The 12,610-nt window shown below is 41.3% G+C and overlaps 1 protein-coding gene across 1 annotated transcript; it reads left to right on the top strand.

The window, feature by feature from the left end:
• The first annotated feature begins 4,461 nt into the window (after positions 1–4,461).
• LOC139414352 (actin nucleation-promoting factor WAS) lies at positions 4,462–12,562 on the top strand. Its single transcript, XM_071162269.1, has 10 exons — positions 4,462–4,606; positions 5,907–6,044; positions 9,700–9,786; positions 10,518–10,605; positions 10,815–10,929; positions 11,063–11,105; positions 11,435–11,588; positions 11,757–11,989; positions 12,108–12,192; positions 12,316–12,562. The coding sequence occupies exons 1-10, from the start codon at positions 4,508–4,510 to the stop codon at positions 12,366–12,368; spliced, it is 1,095 nt and encodes a 364-aa protein (XP_071018370.1). The 5' UTR covers positions 4,462–4,507; the 3' UTR covers positions 12,369–12,562.
• Positions 12,563–12,610: the final 48 nt, after the last annotated feature.

The following is a 12,610-nucleotide window of genomic DNA, read 5'->3' as shown; positions in this document are numbered from 1 at the left end:
TGGTTTCATCTGACCATATGACATTTCTCCCAATCTTCTTCTGGATCATCCAAACGCTCTCTAGCAAACTTCAGGCGGGCCTGGACATGTACTGGCTTAAGCAGGGGGACACGTCTGGCACTGCAGGATTTGAGTCCCTGGCGGCGTAGTGTGTTACTGATGGTAGGCTTTGTTACTTTGGTCCCAGCTTTCTGCAGGTCATTCACTAGGTCCCCCCATGTGGTTCTGGGATTTTTGCTCACCGTTTTTGTGATAATTTTTACCCCACGTTGTGAGATCTTGCGTGGAGCCCCAGATTGAGGGAGATTATCAGTGGTCTTGTATGTCTTCCATTTCCTAATAATTGCTCCCACAGTTGATTTCTTCAAACCAAGCTGCTTACCTATTGCAGATTCAGTCTTCCCAGCCTGGTGCAGGTCTACAATTTTGTTTCTGGTGTCCTGTGACAGCTCTTTGGTCTTGGCCATAGCGGAGTTTGGAGTGTGACTGTTTGAGGTTGTGGATAGGTGTTTTTTATACCGATAAGTTCAAACAGATGCCATTAATACAGGTAACGAGTGGAGGACAGAGGAGCCTCTTAAAGAAGAAGCTACAGGTCTGTGAGAGCCAGAAATCTTGCTTGTTTGTAGGTGACCAAATACTTATTTTCCACCATAATTTGCAAATAAATTCATTAAAAATCCTACAATGTGATTTTCTGGATTTTTTCCCCCTCATTTTGTCTGTCATAGGTGAAATGTACCTATGATGAAAATTACAGGCCTCTCTCATATTTTTAAGTGGAAGAACTTGCACAATTGGTGGCTGACTAAATACTTTTTTGCCCCACTGTATGCCCCCTTTATTTATCCTATGGTTCTGACATGGTGTACAGGGAGAATACTGTTAGAGCGGCCCATGTTCTGAACTCTGTCGCTGTACTTTTCAGAAGTGCTGAACAAATAGTTATATTAACTACGTCCATCATTGCTCACTCATTAACGTCTTAATGGAAATTACTGATTGCCTCTTATCCACTCATCGTTCCCTTATGCCATAGTTTGTACATCTCAATTGTTATAGGCCTATTGCTTATATAGGTCTATCTCAATTGTATCTTATTCATCAATTTAGGCAATGTTGGAATGATTTCATTGTTTTGCTTTCTTTGTGTATTATAATTTGCTCATGGGCTTTTCTTGACGAGGAAGAGATACTATATAATGTTGTTGGGCCAGTTAATATTACAAGGGCTGTTTTCTGTGCGTCGGTATGGTTGTATATAAAAGTGGATCCTCATGATTGTATTTTCCTTCCTTATAAGACCACATAAGCCTAATAAAATACTTCAAATGGTAGGCTAACCACGTCTCTCTCTCTGTGTGGTGACTTAAAGGATAGCCAAGTTAAGGCCTCAACATCTTGCTGATTTTATCTGAAATAACATTTATCTGAATTTCTGTCTGTGTCCATTTTGAAAGTGCTGAACGAATAGGCCTAACTTGTCGCGGCCCATTTGTTTGCACTGGCTTATACTTAGAGCTAAGTGGTAATGATATAAGAATAAACATGAATTTCGGGACATGAATTTAATAATGTTTGTGGGTCAAAACTCATTTTGACGTTCGTTATAGTTGAAGGAGAATGTGGTTCTTATCCACATACACAAATCCACAAGGAGTCAGTAGTAACCACATTTGTTTAAGCAAGTCAGCCATATCAGCTGTGGTTTTTAAAAAGGCAGTAAATGAGGCTGTATCAACTGTTTCGCTGCCAGACAAGGCTCCGCTGAAAGCCAGTTGTAGCGGTGGTAAGGATTCACTCCATGTTGCTGAAAAGAAAGCTCTGCTGTTGGTACAGCTTTAGGCAGGTCCTAACAGTTTGTGGGAACCGTTTGTCACCGTTACAGTGCAATGAATGTATTGTTTAGTGTTGTGGCTTTCCTGGCATGCATAAAACATCATTTTTTTTGTTTGCCCACCAAGATATACAAGCTAAAATCGGCACTATATAGGCTACATTTCTGTCTAATTTGTGACACTACGCAATGAGCGTAACCTACAGTAAGCCATGCCGCCACTTCTCCAGGCGCGCAATATTTTCTGTGGGAGAGTTTCAGAAAAGCAAACTAAATAGTCCTATACTACTGTGACACACAAAATGTAGTGTAGGCCTATCTGAAATGCAGCCATATACACAACAACTGTTATTTTGCACACAAGAAAGCAAGCGATGTTGAAGAGAAGCCCCATGGAGACTGATAGCCCATGATGCGCTCATTAAAACAGCACACACCATAACCATGATTCAGGACCATGGACAGAAGGCTACTGCCAGTCAGCACGATGAAAGGATGTGCTGCCAATTTCAGTACCACCAAAGTGGACATCCAGGACAATAGGAGCAACGCACTAGGTCTCACCTCAGAGCACTACCAATAGGCTACATTGGTTATTGTCCCTATACCCATAAAATAACGCAAAGCTGATGTATCACGGTCAGTTTGTGTTCACAGAATCCCTTCTTCAGGGTGGAGAAGGAATTTTCACACATTGCTGTAGATGCCCCTAATGGTAATCCATGTTTCAGTGCCAACAGCATTGCTGACAAAGGCCCACTGTATCTTTGAAGAACACTGAGTGGGGTCCATTTGTTCTTGCTGGCTATGGTTGCAACTTCACTTTTCACGAATGTGCGAGCCACAATAAACTCAGCTTCCACTGGTTCAGTTTTGGTTAGATACAACAATGGCTTGACCTTGTTCACATCCAAAAAGTCTGGGCTCTTTGGATTCATGGCACACAGAGCTTCCGCCAGTTGATTATTTTCTTCCCTAAATTGTGATGACATTTCCCCCAGCACAGCATCCAAAATGCTAAAAAACTGTCGTTTACACTCCCTCTTGTCTCCATCATCATGCTGACCCACTGTGCTTTCAACTACATACTCTTGCAGGGTTTTACTCATGAGTCTCCATCGATTGCTTGGAGCTGGTGTGCTCATGCCCTCTTGGAATGCCTCCCAAAGCGTTTTGAATTGAGCATCACATCACAGTTTTTCAATGCACCCATACCTACTGCAAACAAGTTTTACACCGGTGTGCAGATCAGTTGCTTCAGACTGCAATAACTTGTTAGGTAGGTTGAGGAGCCCCAGGATTTTGTGTCATATTGATAGAATAATTTATTTTTTTTAAGATAATGGCTAAAGTGTTCCACTCTGAAACTGTGTGAAATGTATTAGAATTATAAGAATATAATCTAATAATGTGTGTGTAAGACAAGTTAAGACAAAAAACAAACGTTCACTTTGTCATTATGGAGTATTGTGTGTAGATGGGTGACAAAAATAATACATTTTTAATTCAGACTAACATAACAAAATGTGGAATAAGTCAAGGGGTATGAATACTTTCTGAAGGCTCTGTAAATAAACAATTCCAGTTGCAAGCCAAAGGCCATAGCTTTATTGTAAAATAAATATTGCCCTCTTGCCAGATTGATGAATATAGCCATAGCGAAACAGTGCAAAAGTACTGTGAGCTCAAGAGTTAAGGTCCTTATTTGAACCAATCATCACCAGGACCAGGAGTTTTTCCTGATTACAAGTTTATTCTGGACCTGGTCAGATCTTCTCGTCAGGAAAATTGTAGCCTCTTTTCATTGTTGTTGGTCAACATGTGTTTTTAATTGGACCCCTTCAAGATTGAGATGGCAGCAGTTTGTCCTCTGTTGGCAGTAATCAGAATGATGTGAGATTGGAGGCTTTTATCTCTCTCTTTTTCCTTTACTTGTTCTGTCACCAGCACATATGAGATTCCAGCTGTCAGACCAACTGACCACAGGCTGATCAATAATATCATTGCCTTTGTTTTGTGGACTCCCAGGTGGCGCAGCGGTCTAAGGCCCTGCATCTCAGTTCTAGAGGCGTCACTACAGACACCCTGGTTTGAATCCAGGCTGTATCACAACCAGCCGTGATTGGGAGTTCCGTAAGGCAGCGCACAATTGGCCCAGCATTGTCCGAGTTTGGCCGGTGTAGGCCGTCATTGTAAATAAGAATTTGACTTGCCTGGTTAAATAAAAAAATACAATTTACTGGATCTATTTTAATTAAATAAATGTTTGTTTTTAAGGAAGTTTGGGTCAGCATGCATCATGTATGAAGATGTGGTCTCACATGGAGTACAGCACCTTCACTCAGTACTTCCTCATGCAAATGTGTGTATCTGTTTAAGTGACTGACGTGTGTGTCAGTAAAAAACAGTACTATGCCTGTATATTTTTTTATCTGACATACGCATCAGTCCCTCAAACACCATGCATACCCATACAGACATTTGCATGAGGATGTACTAAGTGAATGTACTGGACGGTAAGCGTAATCACATTTTGTGCACTGTAAATGTACTTGGACAGCTTGGATCTCTGACTGAGACTGCAGTGTGTGGTACATAGACAGAAATTGTCAGTGAATTGCTGATAAAAAGAGAGAGAGAGAGAGAGAATAAAGAGAGAAGGAGAGGGGGATGGCGTGCAATGGGGGGTGTGGATGTCCAGTTTTCAGCAACCTCTTGACTGTCCGTGAGAATGCTTTGCTCTTCACTCTCCTGGGAGCCAAGTGTAAGGTCAGTTTAACCCCTAGAGGCATCTTTAACATTCTTCCTTCTTTCTCTCGCAGTTGTGTTTCGTATTATGTTGTGCCCAATAGAAATTAATGGTTAATAATGTATTGTGTGATTTTGGAATCACTTTTATTGTAAATAAGAATAGAAGATGTTTTTGAACACTTGTACATTATTGTGGGTGCTAGCATGATTACATATAATCATGACTCATGAATAATGATGAGTGAAGAAGTTACAGAGGCATAAATATGATACCCCCCAAAAATGCTAACCCCCATTATTGGTACTGGTGAGAGGTTAGCATGCATTTGGGTCATGATCTTTGTGCATCTTTCTCACTCATCATCCATTTTGACATTAGAGTATTTTGTGTAGAATTTTGACCAAAAAATGACAATTAAATACATTTGAATCCCACTTTGTAACACAACAAAGTGGTGGAATACTTTCTGAAGGAACTGTACATAAAGTGCATTAATTTCTCAATGTTAAAACAGATATTTATTCAAATAACCTCCAAAAAAAAGGTAACATTCTGTACTGTCACTTCAGAAAACATTTCATCTCAAATCAAAAAGGCTGTAGTATAGAGCCAAATTTAAAGTTTTAGCTTCTTTGTCCAAATAAATACATAGCGGATTGTATCCTTGGTTTTAAAAACTTTGCAGACAAAATATTATGATGAAATAAGTAACAAACAATAATATATAGTATCCAGTCAGGTATGGTGATGATCTTTGAAAGTCCTGAGGTACTTTCCAGTACTTTCCAGCCCTGCAGGTGAAAGGGCTGTGTGTGAGGGCAGAGGGGATAATTTGGTTGTGGTTGATACAAATGCCATCTATTTTGAATACCACGACCTAGTAGTAAGTTACAAGTGTAAAATGTACAATCATATAGATTGTACATCCAGGTCACCCTTGATACAAGTCAGTATTGGACTATCAAGGTCACTCTTGATACAAGTCAGTATTAGATGACGTAGAAACCGGCCACTAGGGGCAACAGTGAGCACTGCTACCTTCAAGTATTTTTTGGTTAAGCATCTGATTCCAAAGGTTGTAAATTCTCATCCAGCGATAGACAATTTGTTTGCGATTTTTCATTTATGCCTATCCCAAACCTTAACCCTTACCTTAACCATTTGGAGTTAATGCCTAACCTTAAGATTTCGGAGTTAATGCCTGAACTTAACTGTCTAATTATGTCGTGAGACTGTGAGAGCTAGTGTGTTAAATAGTGAACCTAATCTGTAACCGGTTACAAATTGTGAGTGTGTACATGTGTGTGTTCGTTTCAGGCAGTGGTCTCAGCAGTAGCCCAGGTGTATGTGTCCTTCCCTGGGCGTCAGGTGTGGAGGCATGAGGGCTCTGGGGTAGTGTGTCTGGTCGAAGACAGCTCACAACACTCCTACTTCCTGCGTGTGTACTGCGTCAAGGTCAGAGGAACCACCACCAAACGAGTCATAACACCTGCTTCACCAGACACTCAGACCTTCAGAGGAGTTACCTCTCTCTCTCTCTCTACTATTTACAGATTTTTTTTAATCAGCAATCAGATTAGTATGAGACCATATAGTGTGCATAAATATCATATTTTATTTGTTATTTTTTATTTTTATGGCTGTTAAGTTGTCATGGCTGTTTTCATTGTGTCTCTGGTTTAAAACTAAAAGCAGGAAGTGCTTCTGACCTCTGGCAAGATGCCAGGTTGACCTGTTTATTCAGTCTCCATAGAGCAGGCCTCATTGGAATCTCTTTATCTCTCTCCGCGCGTGTGTGTGTGTGTGTGTGTGTGTGTGTCTTTACCAGTCACCGTGAGAGCACAGGTTCCTTAAAAAACAATAGGCTTGTGTTAAAGGGTGTGTGCATGTGTTTTTGCTTTGCATATTACTGATGACTATTAACTGCATTTTATTTAAAAACAAAAACAAAGTTTTAAATGAGAAGTAGAAATAGGTCTGAAGCCGAAAAAAAAGGAAATTCACATGAGCACCAAAATTCCTACTCCACCCATGCTCCACCAAGGTTTTCCAGTACATAGCTTTGACCTACTACAGTAGCTATGTTAGTAATGTACTTCAAACTATGTGTATGCAGGTTGCTTATAATTCAAACCTTCTTAAAAAGTCTAATTCATACTCTTAGAGGACATGCTTCCACAATAACGGGATTTGTACCGCGTACAAGGTAAAGTATTGGATTCTTCACATACCAGTATGACATTATCCGATTAAGCTACCTTTTCAAGATTTTTTTTCTGAAATGAAAGCGAGCTTTGCTTTTATACTTACAAGCCATTGGGCTTGGGCTGTTTTGGCTTGTAGTAATGTGGTGCATGCCTGTATTTCCTTAAACCTTTATTTTAGCAATACATAATCATAATAACATCCTTTTTTGGTCATTAGGCACCCAACATAACAGGTGGTGGTGACTTGGACACAGTAGCTCATGTAGATAGAGCCTGTCTACATTCCTGATCTCTGTAACTGTTATCTTAACTGTGTAACATTAACATAAGCTCAGAACCACTGGTGTATCAAACATGGTCCTGTTTTATACATTGCTGTGCTGATGAATGGACAGTTCATTACCTCTGTCAAAATAATATGTAGCGTAAAGTTATGTTTGTACTTGTATTTCTTTTTGCAATAATGAAGGGGACACAACAATAATACACATTTACAATAGGCCTATTTCTAAAAAAATAGTTACAGCAACATGATATATACAGTGTGAAGAAAAAGTATGTGAACCCTTTAGAATTACCTGGATTTCTGCATAAATTGGCCATAAAATTTGATCTGATCTTCATCTAAGTCACAACAATAGACAAACACAGTCTGCTTGAACTGATAACACAAACAATTATAATTGTTGATGTCTTGATGGTTGGAAAAAGTATGTGAACCCTTGGATTTAATAACAGGTTGACCCTTCTTTGACAGCAATAACCTCAACCAAACGTTTTCTGTAGTTGCGGATCAGACCTGCATAATAGTCAGGATGAATTTTGAACCATTCCTCTTTACAAAACTGTTTCAGTTCCACAATATTCTTGGGATGTATGGTGTGAATCGCTCTCTTGAGGTCATGCCACAGCATCTCAATCGGGTTGAGGTCAGGACTGACTGAGCCACTCCAGAAGGAATATTTTCTTCTGTTCAAGCCATTCCGTTGTTGATTTACTTGTCTTTTGGGTTGTTGTCCTGTTGCATCAGCTAACTTCTGTTGAGCTTCAATTGGCGGACAATAGCCTTACATTCTCCTGCAAAATATCTTGATAAACTTGGGAATTAATTTTTCCGTCGATGATAGCAAGATGTCCAGACCCTGAGGCAGCAAAGCAGCCCCAAACCATGATGCTCCCTCCACCTGTGATGATGTTTTGATTTTGTGCCTTTTTTTCCCACACATAGTGTTGTGTTTTCCTTCCAAACAACTCAACTTTAGTTTAATCCGTCCACAGAATATGTTGCCAGTAGAGCTGTGGAACATCCAGTTGCTCTTTTGCGAACTTCAGACGTGCAGCAATGTTTTGGACAACAGTGGCTTCTTTTGTGGTGTCCTCCCATGAACACCATTCTTGTTTAGTGTTTTACGTATTGTAGACTCGTCAACAGAGGCTTCCAGAGATTTCTGTAAGTCTTTAGCTGAAACTCTAGGAAACTCTAGGATTCTTCTTAACCTCATTGAGCATTCTGCACTGTGCTCTTGCAGTCCTGTTGGCAGGACGGCCACTCCTAGGGAGAGTAGCAACAGTAATGACATTTCTCCATTTATAGACAAATTTGTCTTACCGTGGACATTCTTTTAGAGATACTTTTGTAACCCTTTCCAGCATTATCCAAGGGAACAATTCTTAATCTTAGGTCTTCTGAGATCTCTTTTGTTTGAGGCTTGGTTCACATCAGGCAATCCTTCCTGTGAATAGCAAACTCACGTTTTGAAAGTGTTTTTTATGAAGCAGGGCAGCTCTAACCAAAATCTCCAATCTCGTCTCATTGATTCAACTCGAAGTTAGCTGATTCCTCACTCCAATTAGCTTTTGGAGAAGTCATTAGCCTAGGGGTTCACATACTTTTTCCAACCTACACTGAATGTTTAAATGCTGTATTCAATACAGACAAGAAAAATACAATAATTTGAGTGTTATTAGTTTAAGCACACTGAGTTTGTCTATTGTTGTGACTTAGATGAAGATCAGATCGAATTTTATGTAAAATTTATACGGATACGTTCATTAGAGTTACCAGCCTCAGACATTTCAGCCCAAATAAATGCTTCACACTGTTCAAGTAACAGACACATCTCAACATCAACTGTTCAGAGGAGACAGCGTGAATCAGGCCTTCATGGTCAAAATGCTGCAAAGAAACCACTACTAAAGGACACCAATAATAAGAAGTGACTTGCTTGGACCAAGAATCACGAACAATGGACAATAGACCGGTGGAAATGTCCTTTGGTCTGATGAGTCCAAATGTAAGATTTTTGGTTCCAACCTCCGTGTCTTTGTGAGACGCAGAGTAGGTGAACGGATGATCTCCGCATGTGTGGTTCTCACCATGAAGCATGGAGAAGGAGGTGTGATGGTGTGAGGTTGCTTTGCTGGTGACACTGTCTGTGATTTATTTAGAATTTAAGGCACACTTAACCAGCATGGCTACCACATCATTCTGCAGCGATACGCTGCTACGATAAAAAAAAATGGTTAGTATTGTCAGAAATGCTACAAAAAGGTAGCACAATGTTCTTTCTTAATGGACGGAAATGTACTTGTGAGATACATTATCAGTTTAATAAAACTTTTGCACCTACAAATTTAGTCAATACAATTTTTTAAAAGTCTAATGGTCACTTTATGGATGCTATGGTCTCGTTTTAATCCGACATCTAGAATTTGAGCTAGGTAGCTGCAGAAAATACTATGAAAACGAATTTGCTAACGACCCTGTTAAAAATCCGGTATGTGGTTCTTGGTAACAGCCCGGCGGCTCATGATGAGAGGTGGGGAGTGTGTCTTGTGTACCTCCAATCAACTTTATGTACACTTAATTATCTATCTACTCTCTTTCTCCTTTAACCTACCAGAGATCTAAGTTGCTGTGGGAACAGGAGCTGTATGTTCCTTTTCGATACTCTGCACCCCACCCCTACTTCCACACCTTCCCTGCAAATGTAAGTGACATGCCCTGAAATCACATCTTAAGAGTTAAGTTATTCCCTTATCAAACAGAACTCTATAATTATGTTTCAATCCTGATGACCAAAGCAACAAATCTGCTCATGGAACAGCTTTTAAGGGCATATTAAATTAATTAATATTCTGCTATTAAATGGGTTAGGGTTGTGGTGGCTAAGGATTATAGTTGAAACAGGATGTGGACATGAAGCTAGGGTTAGGGTAATGTTTAGGGTTAGGGCTGAGCCTGGGGTAGACATGAAGCTAGGGTTGAGCCGGTGTGTGGATATTAAGCTAGTGATAGGGTTAGGGTTGAGGGTTATGGTTATGCTAGGGTTAGGGTTATCCTAGGTTTGGGGTTAGGTTAATGTTTAGGGTTAGGGTTGAGCCTGGTATGGACACGAAGCTAGGGTTAGGGCTGAGGCTACGGTTGAGCCAGTGTGTGGATATTAAGCTAGTGATAGGGTTAGTGTTGAGACTAGGGTTAGGGTTATGCTAGGGTTGGGGTTAGGTTAATGGCTAGGGTTAGGGTTGAGCCAGGGTGTGGGGCTAGGGTTAGGGTTAGGGTTAGGCCTACAGGGTTATGTGAGTTCATTGGTTGGTTGGTTCTGTAACATGCTCATAATAGCACTGGCTCTAAAAAGGCTTTGGCTAATAGCATAGCTCTGAAAAGGTTATTGTTCTGGTCCTTGATGACCTCCCACACTGGCTGTGTGTGTTTGTTTAGGACTGCCAGGCGGGCCTGAACTTTGCAGATGAGGCAGAGGCAGAGAGGTTCTGTGCAGCCGTGGAGAGACAGATCCAACAAGCCCCAGGTTTGGAGAGAAACACACACACTTCAGATTATATTTACATTATAATAGGCTCACTCAACTTCAGGCAAGCCAGTCCTCTTCTCTTTCTTACTCTCCCTTGTCTCCTCTTCCCCCATCTCTCTGTCTTTCACTCTATTTCTCCCATAATATTTTATATGTTGCTCTCTTTTGCTGAACCCCCCATCTTTTTCTCTCTCCCCCTCTCTCAGACAGAGCTAGTGGGCAGATGAACCATACTGGCAGTGTGGACTTCTCCTCAGGCTGTATCTGTGAACAGGAACAGAGCCGATCTGAGATCAGCACTCCATCTCCATATGCGTCAGAGTTAGAAATATAGTACATCTGCACACTGAGCTCAGACAGACTCAGACAATTCACTATTAGATATATTTTATGATGCTGCATTAGAATGGAGTAAAAGACAAATGGCTGATTTAATCTTCTCTCTTCTCCACAGACAGGAGTCCCAGGTGAGAGTGGACCCAGAGCAAGGCCTCAGCGTGAGCACAAACCTGACACCACTGTTATTTTAACACATCCATAACACAACCATTATTATGTAGCTGTCGGATGAAAACCTCTTATCTCCAATTAACAATTATGAAATTCAGAAGGTATTTTGAACACATTTCATTGGTCCTAGAGTCATGAAATGTACAGAGTACATTGATGAGAGTAATTGCTTTTAATACAAGGTTTTGATCTGACAGCGTATTATGATCATCATAGAATAATTCATAAAAGTCTAATTGCACATTTATATCTGTTATATCACAGTCATCAATGCTATTTTAATGTCGCATGCATCATCATCCTCACCTGTCTGCAGACTAGAGAGCTGGACCCTGCTCTGAGGAAGCTGGTCAGGATGGAGAGACAAAATGAGGAGGATGTGACGGACAGACACACATCTAAAGTAATCTGCAGCCTCATCTACAGTCTGGGGGGCGTGGAGGCTGACAGCAGGGACATGAACAACAGAGGTAGGCCCCCTGCTGGCTAAGAGGGATCATCTTTTGCATTGCCTTGATTATTAGTTGAATCAGGTGTGTTAGTGCTAAGCTAGAACAAAAGCATGTGCACCCACCCTGTGTGTCTCCAGAGCCAAGACTGAAGAACACAGGACAGAATTGTTTTGGTGTCTCTCATAGGTCCAGCCTCTAAGACCTTACCCAACAGAGCTACAGGGACCTCCACCTCCCTGGCCCTGAGGAAGGGGCCTCTGCCTCCTCTCCCGTCCCTCCTCACACGGAGTGTCAGCTCTCGAGATGTCTCCAAGAGCCCTCTCCCACCCTGGGTCCCCCAACCTCCCTCTATGCCCGCCCCCCCTCCTCCTGCAGGGGCACTCGCTGAGAGGATCAGAAAGACCATGAGCTTCAGACCGGTGAGAGAACATGACTGGGGCATGTCAATCAAAGTCATAGACTATGTCCAATGTATGGCGATGTGAGGTTGAGACAATGGTGTGTGTGTGTGTGTGTGTGTGTGTGTGCATATGATAGGTGGGCTCACCCTCTGCTGTAGAGTCTGACCTGGTCCTGAGTGCACTGAGGGAGATATTCCAGAAACGCCTCCAGCATCATAAAGGTGGACCTACTGTTTCTCTCTCTCCATCTCATCTCATCCACAGTCTGTGATGTCAGCTTACCCTGGGGTTGTCTCAAGTCAGGCCTGTTCTGCAGCTCATCATGTCTGTCTTCTCCTCCACAGATGACACCACAAGCCAGTCAGAGATGGATTCTTACAGCGGGCAGTGGCTGTAGAGATAACAGGTTGTGAGGAGAAATATCCCCCTGCTTTCACAAGCATGTTGTTTCTCAAGCATGTTGTTATTTGAAGTCTTCACTTTTGTCTTTCATTTTGAATGAATTCACTGTTAAATAATGATGCATCATTGAAAAAAATGTTTTAGTGAAGAATACGATGCTCAATCAAGCCCTTTCTAAAATAAAATCTTTAAAATCCTCCATCGAACTCTGACTAAACATCCCTTGAATTGTGTGTG

The sequence above is a fragment of the Oncorhynchus clarkii genome, chromosome 7 (assembly GCF_045791955.1).
Source record: "Oncorhynchus clarkii lewisi isolate Uvic-CL-2024 chromosome 7, UVic_Ocla_1.0, whole genome shotgun sequence".
Taxonomy (NCBI): Eukaryota; Metazoa; Chordata; class Actinopteri; order Salmoniformes; family Salmonidae; genus Oncorhynchus; species Oncorhynchus clarkii.
Note: the sequence above shows the minus strand (reverse complement) of the source record. Positions and strands in the feature narration are given on the sequence as shown.